The sequence below is a fragment of the Buteo buteo genome, chromosome 3 (assembly GCF_964188355.1).
Source record: "Buteo buteo chromosome 3, bButBut1.hap1.1, whole genome shotgun sequence".
Taxonomy (NCBI): domain Eukaryota; kingdom Metazoa; phylum Chordata; class Aves; order Accipitriformes; family Accipitridae; genus Buteo; species Buteo buteo.
In genome coordinates this window covers 36,538,009-36,560,775 of record NC_134173.1, presented here as the reverse complement: position 1 = coordinate 36,560,775, position 22,767 = coordinate 36,538,009, and the positions used below count along the sequence as shown (strand labels likewise).

Here is a 22,767-nt window from a genome sequence, read left to right as displayed (position 1 = left end):
GCATTCATTTGTGCAGGTGGAAAGGTGCTAATATCTGAGCCCTGCTTGTCTATCACAAGGAAACAGGCTGGCACAGCCAGAGGAGTATCAAACGAGTCTTCACTGAACACTAAGGTGGCCTGACAGAGCCAAAGGAAGGTCAAATGTTCACGCATCAGATTCAAGCACCTATTTTCAAATTGCCAGACAGCAGCATATCTGGGATTTCTATTTTTTTGTAGTCATTCCATAATTTTTGAGACTTCAAATAACTGTTTGCCTCCAGCACAGAAATCTCTGCAGTAAGCCTGTTTCTTAATACTATAAGTAAATCTTGGCCATCTGCTTTGATATAAATCTAAATTGTGGATTAAAATCTTTTCATAACAAACCCAAATGGAGGTAATGGTGATTTTGGCCTTCTCTCCAAGTGATGTTATCTATTTATTTCATGGTACATGCTTTTGTACTCAAAGGATTGGTATCCCCCAGGGATCTGTGCTGGATTCTTTCCTGTTCAGTAGAAATTATCTAGAAAAGGGGTTGAAAAGGCTTGGCTGAGGAATACGGATTCTTACAATACCAGAAATAGGGGACAAGAAATGTTCAGGTTGCAAATAGAGCATGCTCACAGTTCACACTAAAGCTTTGTAACTCATTACATTAGGTTCCTGTGGAAACCAGAAGTATTCTGGAGTTCAGGAAGCAATTAGACAAATTCTTGGGGGGGGGGGGGGGGGGATCGTGGAGGTATATTAAATACAAAGATATAGATAACTTATCTCTCTCAGGAAAATCATAAGCTGCAGAGTGTGAAAAGTTGAGGAGTACACTGGAGGAGATCGGAGAGTCCTCGTCTTTTTTTTACTGCTTTCCACCATGAGACAAGGGCTATGGGACTAGATGGACCTTTGATCTGATGCAGTACAGCAGTTCTTACATACTTACATTTCCAGTAGAGATACAAATAATTGCAAATATCACTAAACATTTTCATAAATGAAGCACAAGAGACAAGAACACCTTCTAAAGCTTTCTGTTTATCCTTTTTTTATTCAGGTTAGAAAAGAAGTTGGGGATGTTACTCTTCTAATCAATAATGCCGGCATACTGCTTGGGGAAAAGCTCTGTGACATTCTAGATGCAGATTTTGAAAAGACCTTAAGAGTCAACTTCCTCTCTCAAGTCTGGGTAATGTATTTTTTTCTCTCCTGGGTGACCAAAAGGTACAGGCAAGTATTTTAGTGTGAAAATCAGCATGGTGGCACCTACCCAGGGAACCCAATTTGGAATAGGGATAGGAAGGGCCTTGAAGATACATTTTTTTAATCATCCTGTAATTAGAGACACACCAATTTTACAGTCTCCCCACTAAGTCTCAGTAATGTTAACACAAACCTGCCAAGGCACTCTGGTAAATCAAAAGTCTGTGAAACATGCTCTATCTGTAACAGCTGTGGTTGAAGTTAGTGCTGACATGATGGCATGTGACTTGCCTGCTCCTGACGTTTGCCGGCATCAGAAGGCTTTGCCTAATAGGCTTGTAGGGAGGCACATCCACGGTTTAGTAGTGGACCTGGCAGTGCTAGGTTTATGGCTGGACTCGATGATCTTAAAGTTCTAAATTATTCTATGATCCTATGATCCTATGCTGCACATGTTGGTGTTAGTCTTCAGGTTGTGCTTTCATTCCTAATCACCATCTGCTTAATGTACATTGAAAACTAATCTGGATAGTATGTGTTATCTTTGTTTTGTTTTCATATCTCTGGAGGGATTTGCTGTTATTTGGGGTCTCAGTTGACCTTTAGGAGGTTTTGTTGTGAGGGAGTGTGTCGTGGTTTCACCCCAGCCGGCAACTAAGCCCCACACAGCTGCTCACTCACCTCCCTCACAGTGGGATGGGGGAGAGAATCAGAAGGGTAAAAATGAGAAAACTCATGGGTTGAGATAAAGACACTTTAATAAGTAAAGCAAAAGCCGTGCATGCAAGCAAGCAAAACAAGGAATTCATTCACCACTTCCCATGGGCAGGCAGGTGTTCAGCCATCTCCAGGAAAGCAGGGCTCCATCACGCCTAACGGTGACTTGGGAAGACAAACGCCATCACTCCGAATGTCCCCCGCCTTCTCCTTCCCCCAGCTTTATATGCTGAGCATGACGTCATATGGTCTGGAATACCGCTGGGGTCAGTTGGTCCCAGCTGTGTCCCCTCCCAACCCCTTGTGCCCCCCCAGCCTCCTCACTGGTGGGGTGGGGTGAGAAGCAGAAAAGGCCTTGACGCTGTGTAAGCCCTGATCAGCAATAATGAAAACATCCCTGAATTATCAGCACTGTTTTCAGCACAAATCGAAATCATAGCCCCATACTAGCTACTGTGAAGAAAATTAACTCTATCCCAGCCAAAACCAGCACAGAGTGTTACTCTTGCTCCCTCTTGCATTTATTGTTTATATGCCTGAGTGAGCAGCCTGTATTGGGGGAAAATGTAGCATTGCAACTCCCTCGCTAAATGGCATTTCTCAATGGAAAATCATTGCAGATAGAAGTCCTCTAATCACTTCCCAGCCCACAGCACATAATTCTTCCAAATACTTGAGGCAAAGGAACTGGGAGAGGTGTTGCTCCTGACGGGTCTGAAGAGACATAGGGCAGGAGCACAGTGAGCACGGGCCCTCGACCAAAAAAACATGTACTAGGCACACACATCTGAAGCTGAACAGATGTTGCAGGACGCCTCAGCTATTGAAAAAAAATTTGTTACTGCTCTTGTCTTTTTTCTCCCCCCTTATAAAACACTAGCGTCCTCCTTATATAGTTAGTATCACCCACAGCGGTGGTCTGGGGTGCCGGAGTTGTCAGGCAGCTCAGTTTGTAACGAACAGGGCCCAGAGGCAGCTGAGCTTCCCTTGATGTATTGACTTCTAGCTCCCTCTTGTGTACCAAATCTTTGGTAATAGTCTCAGACAAATCGTGAGGAACCAGGAGGCAGAGAAAAGACAAAGTTTGCTGCTTTTTAATAACACGATTTTAATGCTGACAGATGTCCAGATAGAGGGCAGTCATTCAAGGAAGTGCTGTCTCTCATTTATAAATTCTTACAGCGATAGAAGGTCAGTTGGGCTTCTTGTATATTGAAGCCTCAGAAAGCAAATTGGGTTGTAAAGCCTAATTTGGAATGCAACATTTTTGGCATGTCTAGCTATAAAGGGGTTTTCTTAATATGTCTCTTAGACTTGCAAGGCCTTTCTTCCAGCCATGATGATCTCTAACCGTGGACGCCTGGTTAGCACCACCAGTGCGGCAGGATTGTTAGGAGTCTACAGTATGTCAGGTTAGTATCGTCAAGTGCCATTACAAATTAGATCTACATACCAGTAACTTCTCTTAGACATCTCATAAATACTTGGCTTAAGCAGTTTATACAAACATACTGAACACTCAGGAAGAGCCTGCAGATACGAAAGGTGGTGGTGCATTGAAAATGATGGTGGTGACACGTTGCCTGAGTGGCACAGGGAGCTCACTGCAGATTTTACTGTCTGACTGCTGCCTGTCTTATCGCCACAGAAGAAGGGCAATACAGCTCGTAAATATGCAGTGGAAGGGAGCCCTGCATTATGGGTTGTGTAACGCTTTCTCATGCCAGGTTTTCTGCAGATGAATGTTCAGAGTCCTGAGACATACGTGGGTTATACCTGGAATTATACATTTAGTTGGAAAATGGTTTTCAGGTCAAGAAGGCATTTTGGCAGAATTGTCATTAAAATTAATTTGAATTAACTGTGTTTTAAACTATTTAACAGCTCCATATTCTCAGCTGCTCCCCTCAAGTGAGCTGTCTGCTACAGTCCTGACTATTTCATCTGCCTGGGTCTGCTGCGCAGTCTCTCCTCAAGCCTCTCTGACATCCTGATTGTATCTCCTAGGTCACCCTATGAGAATGTGAACTTCAGTATAATAAGTATCTCTTGTTTCTTCTGCTGATTGATGGTATTACTGCAGTGTTTGTTTGCCACCTGTTATCATTAGGTCAGATTTGGTATTGATAATAAGTAATGTCCAGCTTTCATCATTTAACTGTAAGGCTTGTGAGAGTGGACCTGCCCATCCATGCATTATAACTTTTTACACCTTAGCTATGCATTTTTAGGTTGTATGGTTTCAATATGGGTGACTCCCTGAAGAATAACAAACTGTCTCTGATGCCAGTTTTTGAGGTTACACTTCTAGCAAAATTGGATTTCATTGTATATAAAAACTATTTTCACACACATTTGAAAAAGCCTTAGGAAACCACATGTAAATTCCTATATGAAAATAAGGTTCTTTTACAGTTGCAAACTGTAGAATAATCTGGGTTGGAAGGAATCTCTGCAGGTCATTTGGTCCAGATCCCCAAATAAAAGCAGTCCCAACTTAGACCAGGTTGCACAGGGCCTTGTGAGGGCAAATTTTGATTATCTCCAAGGATGGAGTTCCATACATTCATCAAACCATAAAAATCAGACAAGATTTAGGTTTCCTGGGCAAACAAAATGATACTGTAGTTGCAGGGCAAATCAGAAGAAGAAGTAATAGGTTGAAGCAGCATTTATAAGTAGGGTATTTAGATTTTACCACTAGAAATAGTTGTTACCGAAATGTAACCTGTGATATTAAAGGGTGAAGACATTCTGAACTGAAAGAATTCCTAGCTTGTATATGAGTATCTGGAAATGTACATAAAATGTTGATTAAGCTCATCTTCCTATCTCTCTCTATAGTGCACTGAAAAAAAGTCCTCTGGAAAGGATTAATCTTATCCTTAGACAACTGTGCATCCATCAGGGGAAGAGCCATTAACCTTCAGAGTTAGCATCACCAATATGCACAGCATCCTTAATATACTAATTACAAGACTGCTAATTTTATAACTAGGTAATATCAGGGCTTAAATAGTATTACAAAACATTAAATCCTGTATATAACACTTACTGTGGTGCTTTTGACATATTTTGGATGTTTCTTCTTTTTTCACTTTTCAGATTATGCTGGAAGTAATTATGCAATCATTGGAATGATGGAAGCCTTAGATTCATGTATCATGCAGGAAAACAAGGCATTAAAACCACAATAATTTGCCCTTATTTTATTAATACTGAATTCGCTAAAGCTTTTCAAACGCAGTAAGTAAAACTTAGATCATGTACTGTTTCATGTGTAAAAAATAATCACTACTCACTAGACATGCCATATTCAGTCTCTAGCTATTATAAAGCTGATTTGCTTTTCAATTCAGTATTTTTGCCTTATTGGCACATACAACTATGTCTTTTGACATAAGAAATCCAAGTCTTGCATAGAATTAATAACTGACATGCAACAGGGACTGTGTAATAACCTCACAGTCAAGGAAGGGTTAGGGATGTGTTGTGGTTTAACCCCAGCCAGCAACTAAGCACCACGCAGCCACTCACTCAGTCCCCCCCACCCAGTGGGATGGGGGAGAGAATCAGAAGGAAAAAGGTAAAACTCATGGGTTGAGATAAGAACAGTTTAATAGAACAGAAAGGAAGAAACTAACAATGATAATAATAACAATAATAAAGTGACAATAATAATAATAAAATAATTGGAATATACAAACCAAGTGATGCGCAATTCAATTGCTCACCACTCACTGAGCGATGCCCAGTTAGTTCCCAAGCAAGATCCAGACCCCCCCAGGCCAACTCCCCCAGTTTATATACTAGACATCACATGGTATGGAATACCCCTTTGGCCAGTTTGGGTCAGCTGCCCTGGCTGTGTCCCCTCCCAACTTCTTGTGCCCCTCCAGCCTTCTCGCTGGGAGGGCATGAGAAGCTGAAAAATCCTGGACTTTAGACTAAACACTACTTGGCAACAACTGAAAACACCAGTGTGTTATCAACATTCTTCTCATACTACATCCAAGACATAGCACTATACCAGTTACTACAAAGAAAATTAACTCTATCCCAGCCGAAACCAGGACAGGAGGCACGGCAGTATTTAAGGCAACCTTATTTGTCAGTAGAATGGGCACTGTTGAGGTTCTCTGCCCCAAGTAATTTTGGCACTGTGATTACAGTTATGGCTGTCAGGATACCCGTGACCTGTCATTATTAACAATGCCCCACTGTCTGTATTAGCAGGTACTATACTTCTGTGAGTGAGAACAGCTGTGGTGGTAGTATCTGGTGGGTGGCTGTATGGTTGCAGTGATGGGAGAAGCTGCAGGCACCTAATTAGCCATTGCAGTAGTGCAGTACCAGTTATCTTTGTTTTTCAGTGCTCTGCTCCTGCTTCCACCATTCATCATCATGTAGTAGTATATATTACGCAAAGCACAGCATTTTTCCTGGCTGGAAACAGGCCTGGTCCTGTTCTACTTAGTTGCGACCTCAACATCTGCAGTAGAAAAGGAGAAGGTGTGTGGAGGGCAGAACTGTCATGCATAGAACAGCATATACTATGGATTAGCTGGGAAGTTTTCAATGCCGCAGTCACTGTGGTCATTAACTTCATTAGGGTCTGAGCACGGCTTGCACAAAAAGTTACTCATTAGTCATTAAAATGCACAAATCACCAAAATGTTTTCAATTTATTTTGATGATAGAAGGAACAAAGAAGATTGGAGACTCCTTTTCAAGACTACTTGAGGGGATGGGGAAAAATTCTTAAATTATTTAATTAAATTATTTCTGTGTTAGACTACATCTCAAAAGTAAAGTTTTACAATTTCATAATGCTTTGTTTCTTGTTTCACCAGCAACCACCTTTTTCTTCCTGTTTATGATGCAGAGTATGTAGCCCACAAGATCATGGATGCAATTCAAAAGCAAAAGTTTTATCTAATCATTCCTCTGACTTTACACTTTCTTGCTTTCAAAATGTAAGAATGTGACTCATCTTCTAGCATTGCCTTCTTTCCTTTGCCATATGCCTGCAAAATCAGCAGGAAAGTTTAGTAAAAACAGTCCTTTAGTTAGTATTCCTGCAGTCAATCCAGTTATATGTACCCAATTATGAAGAAACAGTGGGTTTAATTTTTAATGATCTAGGTGAATAGCATTTCTCTGGCCACTTCTGTCTCTAATATACATCTTAAGCTACAGTTGGGTATAGAAATTTTTAAAATGTTCCTGGGATGGTACACTGGGAGCAATGCCTGGCCTAGAACTGTCTGCTTCCAGTAACTGCCTCCACCACTGGCTGGGCTTTCACAAAATGGCTTGATCTGTCATTCATTTCCCCCATTTATAACATGGGAGCACCAAATGTGTTGTTGCCAGGCATTAGAAGTATTGAGCACATATAATGAATTTATCATTTATTTATTTATAGAGTACATTTTTCTAAAAAAACCATAAGGCTAACTCAGTGTTTGTCTCATCAGTCTCATTCGTAGAAAAATGGTGTCACTCTTCAAATCTTCCCTTAAGATCACCAACAGCTTGGATAAAGGCTCCAGTTGGATGAAAAAAGATTGAAACCAAAATATTCTGAAGACCTTGAGTGCCTTCTAATTGAAAAATTTCGGTGAAAATTAATTTTGAATCATGTTTATTCTTTGACAGAAAATTTGCTTCTTGTATGATATTTGACATCGGTCAGCATGCAATTTAATTCTTCATAACTGTCTTTTAGTCACTGATTTTTAGCCACAGTCCGCTCTCTCATTTCATGATGGCATGCTGCTTTTATCTGAGCTCTCAATAAAAGTCAGTAAGACCAGGCAGGGATTTTTTACTTCATTTCATACTCTGAATTCTCCATTTCTGAGCAAAATCTCGAAGCATGGGAAAAACGCACTACTCTTCATGCAGAAAGGAAAAAAAACCACAAAGCATTTAACATATTTCCCTTTCAGGGTTAAAATAGCACTGCAGTTCACACAAAGCCGACATGAAAAAGGGCACTGTGGGCTGATGTGCTCTGGCTGGCGAGCTGCGTGGGGAGCCTGTGTCCTGAAAAGGGGTGAGCTGCAGCCAGCGCTGATAAAGTGTGTGCAGTGCTGTGCCACTGACCGTGCTCCTCGTTAGTCACAGCATGCTCTTCTAAACACACTTCTACGGGATGCGTGTGCCTCAGATTTAATCTATGGCTAGAGGCTAAGATTGGATCTTTTGTCAAAGGCTGTGGCTTGGAAAGAGCATTTGTAAAACTGTAGTGGTGGCAAAAAAATCATGTGCCTACTCAGAAAGATGATGAAGTCCCACAACCAGAGGAAGCAGACAGGAAAAAAATCCATTCTAGAAATTACTTATGTGGAAATTAATTGCCTCTGTAAATTTTGTAAAACGTTCCTACAATGCAAGAGTCACAGTTTATAAACATAGGCTCTACGGTGAGCATCTGCTGTAGGCAGCTGCATGTTGAAGACTGGTGAAGCCCATAGGCACCTGACTCCTTCTCTGACCCTATAGGCTCCTATGCAGCTTTGAAGCACCCTGCTGAAGACAGGTAATTGGGTTCAAGGTGTTAGGTCCCTGAAGTCAGCAGCTGAATCTGGACCTGCAAACTAGCCCACACAAGTTCTTTTTAGTTTCAGTGACCTGAGTAAAATTACTTAGAAAATTGTTGAATTATTGAATATTGTGAGAAATCTGTGCAAGAAATTTTTGACAATTTTCTGAGTAATTTTTGAAAAATCATTACAATTTAAAATTACATAGGTATTATGTTAAGTGACCAAGCAACAACTTTGCATGGACTGTATTGCTTTCAGAGACTGAAACTTTAATGAGGTAGCCTGTTTGTTGGTGTGAAACATAACTCTGCTATAAATCATGGGAAGAGGAATGTAGACAAAATGAATACCTCATGTATTCTTGGACAATTATGGGCTGGCTTTTGGGCAAAATCTCTTCTTATTTTAGTAGCAAAGTCACACCCATGTCCTTCAACTGTCTTTAAATGAAATTACAACCTAAAGGTCCTAAATGAAAAAACTCCCCAAGAGCAAAAGTTCAAAGATTAATTAAGTAAAAGCATGTGCGGGTACTTAATCGATAAAAGTCAATCCTCATGCAAATTTTCAGAAAATGCTAACATAAAACATTCATAATCTGCTTAATTTAAAAATAAATAAATAAATTGCAGACCAGCATAGGGAATCTACAAAGCATAGTTTACAAAACTCCACTGTAAGGAATTAAAGAGAACCTTGAACAGTCACCCATTGTCCACATTTGTCATCATATATCTAGTGTACTCAACTAACCCCATACTTACAAGATCCCTTCCAGCACACTCCAATTAAAAACCTATTTTTTGAAATCCCAGTGTTTTCAAAGTACACATACATACAGTAATTCTTTCATGTACCCTGTAGATATTATGGGGACAATTTTAGCTGAGAGAAGGAGAGAGCTATCTTAAGTTTGGCTCTTTGGAAAGCAAGGTTTATTGATTTATATTTTGAAAAACTCTCTAGGTGATCAGTAATTTAAACATGCTTTTCTTCCTACTAATGAAACAGGAACAAAGTCTAAATTGTTCCCTGCAAGTAACGATCTTTTTCTCAACTGCAAGCAAATATGTTGAATATTGGGATTCCCTCATTCAACATTAATGTTGCAATTTGGCTCTAGATATATGATTGATTGTTTTTAAGTATGGTTACAAGAGACTATACAAACTGGCATGACATTATATTTGTGGGCCTGAATATGCTTAATACATAATTTCATTGTTTGCGCTGCAGAGCTTATGAACAGGGCTCATGAGGAAAGAGACATCACTTTGTAAAATGAGGATCCCATTTGAAGTAGTTACCTGTTAGTGACATTAAGATTTGGTGGACTAGCCATCATTAAAAATCTAGTATGTCAGGATGAAATATTTGCAGCCAAAGAACACATTGTAAAAGCTCTCCTTTCAGTACCTTTTTTTTTCAGTTTCTTTAACTAGAATATGTAAACCTTGCCACCGACATTTGTGGTTGTAAGTTTACTGTCTATATACACAGGACATGAGAAGATTAAAAACAATATAAAGGAAACAATGCTTTATTTTCTAAGGCATATTTCACCTACACTGCATAGCCACCCTGCAGAACCTTATTCTGTATTGCTGCAATCTCAGCCGAGGGCTCTCTTTGGCTCCATTTTTTCTGGCTAATCTGCTTGTCTCAAGAAGGATTTTGTAAAGCTTATACTTTCTAAGTCTCACAGTGATCTGTTAGATCTTCTTATCAGCCCTAGAAATCAGTAACTCATTCTTTTCTATGAAAATACCAGGAAAATATTTCATTTTTTATTTGTACAGAAAAGAAGTGTGATGGATCCTGTAACACAATTCTAAAACTGTAAACCAAAACCTTTCTCTTAAAGTTCAGCAGATGCAATCAGATGCCGTTCCAGTTTTTTAATTCAAAATTATCTTTTCTTGTTTGAAATATAATGTGCCACTTAAGAAGTATTTCAGAGTTACTAACAACTTCTGAGAAATGTGTGCTTTCCTTCTCTGAGGCTTTCATCTTATTCATAATTCCTCCACACAAAAACAATGTCGCAGGAGAAATTCAGTTACTACTGAAGCTGCAAATGGGACTGGAAGGCAGTTTATCTTCTCTTTTTTCCCCTTTGGGAGCACTCCTGGTTCTCTGCAAAACTGATGAAGAAGAGACAAGCGGATTAGGCAGATTAGCCATTGGCTGAATCTACCTGTGTTGTTGCATCAATAGAGAGGTAATCTCTGATGTCAGATAAAATACAGTTTCTTGCTCTTGTTCTATACCCATTAGTACAACATACCTCTTCAGAGCATATTTTGCTTACAGACGAAGTTGTAGAATGGGCTATCTTGTAAAGAACATTAATCATATTCAAATTATAAGCATTTTGAGGAAAGAAACATTTGAATGATGCTAGGTCACCTTGTAATCTAACAAAAATCTTTAAATAAATCTTAGTGGCAACGACATGCAACTTTAATTTCTCAGCAATTTCTGTAACGTCTTGGATATTTCAGTGCCACTCCGTGACTCTCCCTGAGCACCCAAGCAAGGGCTCAGGTGGTTTTGATGGTACATGGTACCCTGAGACTACTTCCTTCCAGAGCATGAAGAAGAGAGAGAGGGTCACTGTAGCACCTTGTCCCCGTAAGTCCAGAGGCTGGGTGGCTCAGTGCAGCTTAGTTACTGCCCTGCATCAAAGTTCCTTCTGGATAAAGAGTGTTTTTAAAGGATCTGCAGAAAGTAGAGAATTTTGTACTATGTATGATACAAATGTACGATACACTATACCATAGACATCGTTATGCAGTAGCCTTCTCGGCTCAGACCCAAAATGTCTGCAGTTCTTTCTGGGTGTATAGGGCACTGTCATAACCAAATCAGGAAAACCATCTGAAATACACAGCACTAGTGAAGACAGCCATTGCATGGAGGTGGAGATATATTATGTACATCCTCCTACATTTTTAGTTCATCTTTTAGTTGAGAGAGAAATGTTTCCATCCAATTAAATTAATTTTATATTCCTGCTAAGTCATCATTGCAGTTTCTCCTATATGCTCAATTTCGTCATTTGTATACTTAAGCATGTAACAACAGCTTAGAGACACTGAGGTGTAACCTGCAGCACATAGAGAAACAACTGGACTTTCCCAGAAATTCTGATAGCTTGTTCTGTTTAATCACCTGAATTGGCATTATCCCATTAAATTATAAAACATCCCCAGAACAACCTCAGGCTTTCCAAAGGCTCGATCACCTTCCATAAATGTCAGCCTGGAAAACTCATTGTTGTAAGTTATCTAATGGGTTTGTTTTGAAGAGTGAAACCAATCTGAGAGAGTAAATGACTAGCACAGTCAAAGAGAAGACCAAAGGAAACAAATGGGGAAAGACTGCACAACACAGGGGCCAGCTTGAAGACCTTTGTGTGCAAGGGTTCCCTTGCATGCCACCAAGATACTGGTGCTTGCAGGAAACCCAGTCAAAGGTCTCGGGATACCAGATAAGGACAATTCATTTCCATCAGATGCTCCCAGCCTGCACAAAGGCTACAGATGCATTTGCACACAGACCACAGAGCAACACACATAAGTATTTGAATATGTTACTCCCTGTGGGGAAGATTCCCATTAATTTCACTTACTGTTGAAACACATGCTACAGGCATATTGCTTACTAAATACTAGGAGTTCCCAGTGTTACCTTATTCTCCTATTTTATAGAGCAGTAATTCTGAAATTGGGGAATCTATTGCAAGATTACCTGGAGTAGAAGAAATAAAGGAAATTATTTTAGTAGGACAGCTTTTATAAAAAGACACTCTAAGATACTGAAAGCTGATTTGAGGTTACTTTTACATACTAACTCACAGTGAAAAGCGTATTTTCAAATTCTGCAGTATTTGAAGTCTTGCTTATGAGTAACTTTTATCTTCTTCTTAGTTTTTATGTGGAAAGTTGTTTAGTTCACAGTTCCCACAAGTAATGGGACAATTGTGGAGGAATAGACTTGGAGATGGAAGTCAGGAAATTCCCTGTTTCTCCATCACTACCTTTTTCTTTGACCAAAAGGTTTAATCCTGCTCTTCCAATATCCTTATTTGTACTCCGGGAAACACAAAAAATAGTGAAAGTGGCATAAAGAATGTATAAATGTACTGCCCCTATTTTTCACTATTACAAAGTTGTTGACAAGGAGGATTTGTTCTTATACAATTTTTCAGGCTAAGTAGGAATAGAATCTTCATCTCTTTCCTTTTACACCTAGAAAAACATTATTGTTTTCTATATTATCTCATGATTTTCAATACTTCATATAATTTCATGAGGTAGAAAGGCCTAAATCAATCCAAAGAGTGCAGTTACTAACAGATCAAAATTCATCGTTGATTACTATTATGGATTTTTCTAGCTTCTTTCTGTAGTCAATACAATGCTTCTGTTCAATACTTCAGATGCTTCAGGATGCCACAGACTGCTAATAAAGAATGACTGTTTTAATTTTAGCAATCATGAATACAGATCTAATTGCCATTTAACATTGCACAGAACTGTTGCTGAAGCCAAATAACTGATCAGGTGCCCATCCATTTCATTAACTAATCTTAGCTGGCAGCACTGCCTGAGGTAGCAGTGATTTAAATAGTCATGAGGCATTGCTCGATGCTTTCATAAACTCCATGCTTCCCAGGTGTTCATTGATCAAATATACTGTGCCGGTGGAAGTGGCATTCCAGTGGTTGCTCTGTCACTTACTCCATTTCTTCTTTCTCAGAAATGTGGTTAACAAATGAGCACATTAGTATTTCCAATACGCATTTTGGGTGCCGTTTAAGTCACCATTCACCTGATTCCTTATTGCTGTCTGGTTTAGGATGAGATGAATCATACCCAGAAATGCCTTCACTGTTGCATTGCAGTCTAGAAAGCTTGTGTCTACAGGTGTGTACAACGTAGATGTCTACTTTGGGTCAACTGAATTCCCCAGATAGCAGGGCAGCCCTCCTATCTAATGGAGGGAAGATTCAGAAATCTCAAATGGTATTTTTTTCACTACACTGTTGTAGCAGTTCTTCACCTGAGACATTCCTTGTCATCCCCCCAAGCTGTGGGAGGATGATTAAAGGCACTTCTTCATCAAATTGTCTTACACAACACATTTGCTGTTCCGATATCTGCATTTGTAATCTGGGAAGCACAAAAAAATAGTGTGACATAACATACGTGTAAATGTATTGTTTCTCTTTGTCACTTATGAGAGACAAAAAGATGATGCAAGGACAGAAACTGTTGCTTTATTCCTCCATTTCTCAATTGCTTAGTCAAAAGACGCACAAATCTTAAAAAATCATTATTGAAAATTATCTTTTCACTGTTATCATTTTTAAACTAGTAGCATTTTAAATTAGATATTTATGGTCTTACAAATAAATTTTTTGAAGTACAGGCAAATCATGAGTTACATATGAAGAAATTACTCAATAAATATCTTACACTGTTAAATTATTTACTTTTAACAAACTCAGCTCCTTCTAGAAAAAGCATTTGTAAGTAGCAGCAGTGATAAGCCCAGTACAAACAACAGAGATGTTGACACACAAACAGACAAGGTATCCAGGAATAAAATTAAAATATCTTCCATTATCTAAGGCATCTGACCTGGTAATTAAGAACTACGCAAGTCTTGTGAAATACTTCCATGTTCTAAGACACTAATGGCTCCATAGCTCTTCAGATGCTATCAGCAATGCCTGTGGGTTAGTTCTAGGCATCTCCCTATATTGCAATTTATTTTTTTAATTTTACTCTTCCTTTTGACTGTATAGTCAGCCAAGTTGCATGTGCCTTGCTAAGTCTAGGCTTTCAGGGCACTTTATCACCAGATGAGTATACGTAAAATGGATGGTATGAGCTCAGTTCTAAATCCCTTTGGTTTTCATTTTAATGGAAAAGGCCTAATGCAATTTTCAGCTCAATCATAATATACTTTGAAGTGCTTCTTGAGTTTGGGACATTACAGAATGTACACAAGATTCAACTGTCCTACAAAGAATGATACAAAGGTCTAGTGTCAAAGGAGAGCGCATATATAATTAAAGCAGAGTACATATATATGAAAGAGGGGGATAAATATAAATTATATGGTTGTAGCTTCTAGTCTATGTGTATTGGAAAACAGCTTCCCCCAAAAGATTTAAGTTCCTTGAAATTTCTCTAGCTGAGTCACACATACTAACCTTTAAGAAGGATGCTAAAATCATCTTTTGTAAAACTTTAGTTAATGCTTCCTTTCTCGCTTTTTTTTTGTTTCCCATAGTTAAATGAAATACAAATGTCATGCAGATGCAAGCATATATATTCTTCTCTTACATTTATACACATAAAGATACTTTCTTTTCTGCAAGAGAATGGGCTAAGTAGAGTTGGCTCAAGAGTCAGCAATGTTGCCTGTCTGCCTGGGGTGATACGCTGGGAGGTAACAGGAAATAAGGAATAAGATAGATACTCTTCCAGAATAGGAAAAGAGTTTGAAAGAAGCCAGAGAGTGTGATAGTCCTGAAAAGGTCTTTGAAGGCTACTTAGAGTCTGACAGCAAACAAGCTTGAAGTAGGAAAGCAGGCTAGACCTGATGTCTGCCTTGTTATCTGAAGTCCTTTGTTATCTGTAGCTTACCTCTCCCTGCAAGCTGAAGGAATAGCAGTGCCTTAACTGCTAAACTGGTAAATCTTAGAGTCCCCACATCAATTAGCAGTTGTCAAGAGAAAAGCCATGACTCTAACCATGCCTTTGAATGCAGGAGGTGAGCGCCCACACTCTGGGCTCATGTGGGAGTGGAAATGGTAAGAAAAAATTTTCCCTTCAATATTTAAGCCATGCTACATAGGACCATGCTTTCCTTATACAGATACGTTTACCACCTAGTAAACTGGTGGTGTTTCTTTAACATATATAATTCCTTAATATATATAATTTCATGACAGCTGATTGCTTGCTATGCAAAGACTTTACAGTGGCTTTCTAATTACTTATTTTCTTCAATTTTCATTTTTACAATTTTGTTTCCAAAGGAGGCACATACTTTTACATGAGTCAGAAGACACTGCAATAACTAAAGTAAAAATCAGGAAGGGAAAGAAACAAGTTTGTTATATATCAGCAGAAGCAATAGACAGAATTCCTACAAAAGGAACAACTTACATTATTTGTGAATCGTGATACCTTTCTCACAATGTAAAACTTAGGTGACTTCAACCACACGTAACTGCAAGTGATGCATTGTTGGGATAAATTCTCATCACACGCACTTTGTAAACGAAAGGCAGGTTTCCAGCTTGGAGATAGCATCATATCTAATTATGCTAATGCTGATTTATTAGTTTTAGTGGTTTATATTCCACCAAATGCAAAATATCTTTAAAATAGCTCCTTTATTATTATTGCAACATAGATGTATTCAGATACTTATTAACATAACCAGTTAAAATATCTATGTGGAAAGTGCAGAAGATTAATATTAGGAGAATTTGAGACTACTACACTTGCAGTATAGTGTTTCTCTTGTACTATTAATAGGAAATGTCATCCTTCTGGGAAAACATGAGGAAGAAGCATTTAGCATTAACTAGCATTGCATGGAATACAGAGGTGGGACGTATTTAGCTCTTAAGTGCACAAGGCCTTTTTTTGTCCCAGTATTTTTATGTTTCAATGAAATATTTTTGCTTCTGGTTTCTTTGCTTTCTTATTAGAGAATATCCTTTGTGTTTCTCATGTGAAATTACCTCGGAGACACTTCAATCCCTAGGAGTCTTCTCTGAGGTTTCTGTATCATCCATATTTCCTCCAGACAGAAAAAGCACTGCTGAAGAAGCAGAGCTTCAGATGGGATTGAAAGGCAGCTTGCCTTAAACTGTGATATAGTTGGAGCTACCCTAGTGCTCTAGGTCACTGACAAAGAAAGTAAAAAGAGGGACTTTTAGCTAAGCTGGAGAAAATTAAGCATAAGGAATGTTTGCCTACTGGCATGGCTGCAGGAGTAGGGAGGAGGGCCACACAGGTAAAAAAGGATTTCTTGCTTATGTGTGGTTATTCCTTAGAAGACTACATCTGCTAAGATTATGTTTTATTAAATTGTGACATTTGGAAAAGGGGATTAAACCAACAGGACTATAATCTTTTTCTAATTCAACAAGGAAGTTGTAAACAACACTTAAACTGTGTCTGTTAACAGATAGTCCAGTGTGCCTTGGAAACTGCTTTACCTTAAGCTTTCCCATAAAATAGATTAGATGCTTTGGTCAAAGATCAGAATTAGGTGTAAAAATTGAAGTTTCCCCCTTTGGCTGGCTGAGACTCAAAGTTTTCAAAGGGTACCAAGAAATAATAAAAAGCAGGAAACCTGCTTCTGCTTTTGTCTTTTATGTTTAGTCAAAAGTGTATCAGCAGCAGTGCCTGGTAATACTGTGGTTTCAGGGATGTGACTAGGAACAAGGATGGTATTAGTGTCTCAGTCTAGCTGATGCCTTATACCTGGGTGGCACAGCAAGGGCAAAACTCTGCTTGTGGTATTCACCACAGCTACAGCACAAGGACACAGCACAGTCTGCCTTCGCTTGGCTCTTCAGCTTCACTTTCTCCTCCGCTTTGCTGGCTGTGACCTAAATGTTGCTAAAATATAACAGGAAAATAACATTCCACTGATTGCAAACATGAGAAGATCCATTTTCAAACTCTTCTGGCTACTAAATGAAGCCCACTTACTAGAGGCAAAAACTTCAAAGACTCTTTCTTATAAGGAATACTTGTTTCCAGATATATTTATTTCAGCCTCTCAGAGTCGGAAAGAACTAACCAGTTTTCCTAAAACTGTAAGCCACAACAAGAGCAATGAAAAGCAACAAAATAGAAAGCTACATGGAAAAAATCTTTTTATCACCTGTGCCAAATCAATGCGCAACTCTCAGGTATGGGAGAACATTTTCCTTTGTTTCCCTGAAATACGCCTTTAAGCAAAGGACAGCAAGCAATTACAGTCTTGTGTCACAATTTTGGTAGAAAGTGCTAAGAATGTGGCAGAAAGGGGATTTATCCTGAGTAGATGTTGGCAGAATAAATTACTAGCTCTGGATTACAGACAGGTATCTGAGGAAGGAAAAGCACGGAAAGCTACAAAAAGACACCTAACGCTTTATACCTCTTTCCTCCCCCTCAAGAAAAACCCCTCTGCATAGGTTCAGAGGATTCGGGCCCCTCCTGAAGTATGCTGAGATCCAGCGGACAGCGGAGGCTGCTGGAGAGCTCGAGGTTGGCCAGGGAACTCCTCCTGCCTTACACCGGTGGAAGTATTTTCTGTCACCATTCACAAATGCTGACACACAGCCACACTTCCCCCCTTTATGTTAGAGCAGGTGAAAATGCTCAGAAATCCCCAGGTATTAGAAAAGATACCTGTAATGTATGTCACATCAAATAACAGGAGGCTGCCTCCCAGTTTTCCCTACTCACTGGAGGTGGGGCTACCATGGACGTCTGAGGCATCATTCCCCCCCCCCCGCCTGGGTACCTCCCGCAGTTACAGAGAGGTCAGGCAAAGGCTGATGTCCACATCATGGCTTCTTCTTCCCAGAACATCTGGGTCTTTGGCCTGCCACAGTGCCAGTCTTCCCGCAGGTGACTCTGGTCCAAAAGGCAAAAGATTCTTAGCATTTCTCTTGGGTTTAAGATATATTAAAAAATGCATTCTACTGTAAAAAACCCCCTGCTTTAGCATCATTCAAATTATACTCAAATAGTCATTAACCTGACCCAGTCACTGAATTGGACTAGCCTTAGCCAGTATCAACCACCTGGAAAGTCTTGTTTAATTCAGCAGCTCCCAATGTACACTGGAACGTGCTGGAGACCAAGTCCATGCTACCAGCAACCTCCTGCCTCCCCACAAATGTGGGAAAAAAATCAGGAGCTTGCTGTCCTTTTAGACATATGTAATCTTGCCTCATCAGAAAGGTCTTGGATAACACTGTATCCCCAGACTATGTACTCCTTGACAGAAATATTCTGTTAAAATGGCTAATTCAGTAGTTATACACATTTCCATTTAAGCTAGAAGTGTTCCCACAGCACTTAATTCCTAATAAATTCCTAGCCTAACACTGGTCCACAGTTAGCTCTTTCCACCCTGACTGAGAAAAAAGGACCAAGGAAGGAATAGGTGACTTGGAAAAAGGGAAGGTCAGTCTGAAGTTGGTTACTGCCATTCTTAGCACAAACAGGACAGGTAAAATAGTTCCTTTGGTTTGGAGGCAATGATTCCTCCTCTGAAAAATGCTCCTCCACAACCATGAGACAGGCAGCAAAGCTGTCTTCCCTGTCAGCAAAATTCTCCGACTGGACCAAAAATGGGCAAAACACAGGGGTTTCTGGTGCCTTGTGTAAACTTTTTTTTTTAAACCTGTCAAGGTGAAACTGATTTAATAAATAAAATCTTAAATGCATCTATGGCATTTATTCCCAGATATTCTATTTGTCCTCACAAAAAAAACAGAATGAAGAATATTAATTAAACCAATTATAGTCTTTCCCAATTTTCACTTGTTAATATCATGAGGTCATTTGCTTTATTTGCATGCAAACATCTTCCTTTTCATCACTGACTATCATAGAAGTGCTCTCCTGAGTTTAAATAGCAGAAGGAATATTCCCTGATGACACTAATTTAAATTCAAAGTAGATTACCTAGAATTGCAGCACACTTTAAATTGAAGACCTAACTATGCAGCACTCACTTATTTATACTAAAATGTGTCTGCTCACCTGAATGATCCCACAGCAGTATGTGATCCGTCCCACTTAATTTTGGTTATCTGGAGGTGAGGTGGCAGACCCAAGCTACTCATTTCATTGCCTGATTGGTTTCTGATAGCACAAATTACTTTGCAGTTATTTATTTCTACCAGCAGATGAGGAAGTTTGGATGGATTTCCTATCCTGAGGTGTCCATTTAATTGTTTAAATATGGGGTAGAGGAATTCCACCTTATGTTCTTACTGATATGAGTTCAAATATTTGGATTTTTAATATTCATCACAAAACAGGAAGGATATAGCTAAATTATATACAGGTTTAAATTCTTATTAAAAATTACGTATATACTATAACTATATATAATACCAAAACATCACAGTGCTGTTGATATGTTGGATTATTCCTTCTTTCTTTACTTCATAGACAGCAATTATTTATAAGTTCTGAATTTGTACTAATTGGGCAAGCTGGAAACAATAGATTCTGAGTTGAATGCAGCAGGCAATTAAACACCAGATGTCTTTCCTATGACTATTGAATTAGCTACAGGTGTTTAAATTAGTACTTTAGGTAAACAGCTTTGCTCTGGGAAAATCTGTCTCGCATCACTCATTCTCTGTGTAAATCAATGCTGAATGAAAGATTTTTGTGCTTTATGGGATATTATCCTCAGAAATGCTATTGAGGTTAGGAATGAGTAGTTCCCATTTCTAAAACAGCTTTAGTGAGTGTGGTCTTGGCTAAAAGAATTGCTTCCCATTTCTTATTCACAACTTCAGAAAGGTAAACATGTCATGAAAAATACTGATGAAGATGTGAAGTTTGGGTTCAAATTCTGAGTTTTTTTATCTCTTTATTATCATGCAAATTGCTAGGGTACTGTTGTGGTTTAACCCCAGCCAGCAACTAAGCACCATGCAGTTGTTCTATCGCTTCCCCCCCTCAGCTAGACAGGGGAGAGAAAAATATAACAAAAGGCTCGTGGGTTGAGATAAGGGCAGGGAGAGATCACTCAACCAATTACCGTCACTGGCAAAACAGACTTGACTTGGAGAAAATTAACTTAATTATTGCCAACCAAACCAGAGTAGGGTAATGAGAAATAAAACCAAATCTCAGAACACCTTCCCCCCAACCCTCCCTTCTTCCCAGGAACAGCTTCACTCCCAAATTCTCTACCTACCCCCCCGCAGCAGCACAGGGGGATGGGGAAGGGGTGTTGTGGTCAGTTCATCACACATTGTCTCTGCTGCTTCATCGTCCTCAGGGGCAGAACTCCTCACACTCTTCCCCTGCTCCAGCATGGGGTCCCTCCCATGGGAGACAGTTCTCCATGAACTTCTGCAACGTGGGTCCCTTCCACGGGGTGCAGTCCTTCAGGCACTGACTGCTCCAGCGTGGGTGCCCCACGGGGACACAAGTCCTGCCAGAAAACCTGCTCCATCATGGGCTTCCCACGGGGTCACAGCCACCTTCGGGCACCCACCTGCTCCGGCGTGGGGTCCTCCCCGGGCTGCAGGTGGAGATCTGCTCCACCGTGGACCTCCCTGTGCTGCAGGGGGACAGCCTGCCTCACCAGGGTCTTCCCCACGGGCTGCAGGGGAATCTCTGCTCCGGCGCCTGGAGCATCTCCTCCCCCTCCTTCTTCACTGACCTTGGGGTCTGCAGGGCTGTTGCTCTTACATGTTCTCACTCCTCTCTCTGGCTGCTGTTTCTGTGTCCCAGCAACTTTTTTTCACTTCTTAAATACATTATCCCAGAGGTGCTACCACTATCGCTGATGGGCTCGGCCTTGGCCGGTGGTGGGTCTGTCTTAGAGCCGGCTGGTATTGGCTCTGTCGGACACAGGGGAAGCTTCCAGCAACTTCTCACAGAAGCCACCCCTGTAACACCCCTCCCCCCCAAAACCTTGCCACACAAACCCAATACAGTGATGCACAATGCAATTGCTCACCACTTGCTGAGCGATGCCCAGTTAGTTCCCAAGCAGCAGTCAACAACCTCACCCCCACTCCCCCAGCTTATATACTGGGCATGATGTCCCATGGTATGGAATACCCCGTTGGCCAGTCTGTGTCACCTGCCCTGGCTGTGTCCCCTCCCAACTTCTTGTGCCCCTCCAGCCTTGTTGTTGGCTGGGCATGAGAAGCTGAATAATCCTCGACTTACTCTAAACACTTCTTAGCAACAACTGAAACCATCAGTGTGTTATCAACATTTTTCTCATACTGAACCCAAAACATAGCACTATACCAGCTATTAGAAAGAAAATTAGCTCTATTGCAGCTGAAACCAGGCAAGGTATCTTATAAGATTCTATGTTAACTAGAAATGCTGTTTCTCACTTACGAAACCTAAGCTGCTGTAGAACAGAAAATTAAGGTCCTTGTGTAGATAAACAACTGCCTAAAAGATAGGGACAACTAGTAAGAGCAAAGAGTTGATTTCCAGAGTGGAGGTGGGCTGCTTGGGGAAACCCCTGCGCGCTGGGGGCTGTGCTCATTTTATGCATTTGTTACTGATCTGGAACAGAGGGTGAAGTAACAAAATAATGTGATGACATTAAGGTTATTAAGGACACTTTAATCATTTATTTCACTCTCTCCTTTGCTTGGAACCTTTGTGTCCCAGGCATCCACAGTGCAGAGTACTAGTTAGCTACCAGCTAAACTCAGGCAAACCAACTGTTTTGTTTTTTCCCCAGATGAAAACTGCTCAACGTTTTCAGGTTAGTTCCCTGAAGGCACGACTCCCTGTGGTGGTGTAGACAGCACCATGGCCACAATATAGGATGAAAGAGGAACTCAATGACCCATTATAAATTTGAAAGCAATTTAAATGTGATTAATCTGGCAGGGAGAGCTTGGGAGACCCTCGCTGTGGCCTGCCTCCATTTACAGTGCACCGTCACAGCACTGAAGAGCAGAGGGCTCAGATTTGGTGGTGGGTTGCTTGCTGTCCCTGCATTGCTCAGACTTCATTGCCGGAGCGATGGGCAAGCTGTACCCATTCGGGTTTTTTGATCTTAGACACAAAGATCCTAAACTCTGTACTCACCATTTCTGCCTGGCTACACACAGGAGGGGTTCAAACTTGAGATGTGCAGTTTATTGCCAGTGCACCGGGGCTGCTGGATCAACAGGTCATCATGCATTCCGGTGACCCCCAGTTTTCCTGTGGGTAAGCGGTACGTGGGCAAGAAGGAGGAAAGATGTTGTGCTCCCTTTGAGCCTGGCACTTGGACACTGACCTAACTCGCTCAGTTTTACATACCTACGGGTAGCTGCCCATACGCTAAACTTCAGAGCGTGCCCTGGCACAAGGCCATTGGCGGTAACCCCGCATCCCACACACCTCTGTACACCGAGGGTGTCCTCCCACCTGTTTGCAACCCTGTAGCCCGGTTTCAATCCCACACACTGCCCCATTTGCCGTACGGTACCGTGTTGGCTGGATCTTCCTTTAGCTCACCAGCTGCTCCCGAAATCACAGAGGGCAGGAGAGGCCACAGCCCTGCCC

The 22,767-nt window shown here is 40.5% G+C and overlaps 1 protein-coding gene across 1 annotated transcript in view; it reads left to right on the top strand.

The window, feature by feature from the left end:
- The window catches only part of LOC142029398 (epidermal retinol dehydrogenase 2-like), a 53,847-nt gene that overhangs the window by 4,598 nt on the left and 26,482 nt on the right, over positions 1-22,767 (top strand). Inside the window, 5 exon segments of the mRNA XM_075024261.1 lie at positions 1,039-1,170; positions 3,214-3,313; positions 5,007-5,063; positions 5,066-5,147; positions 6,755-6,877. Of these exon segments, the coding sequence (XP_074880362.1) occupies positions 1,039-1,170; positions 3,214-3,313; positions 5,007-5,063; positions 5,066-5,147; positions 6,755-6,877 (494 nt within the window).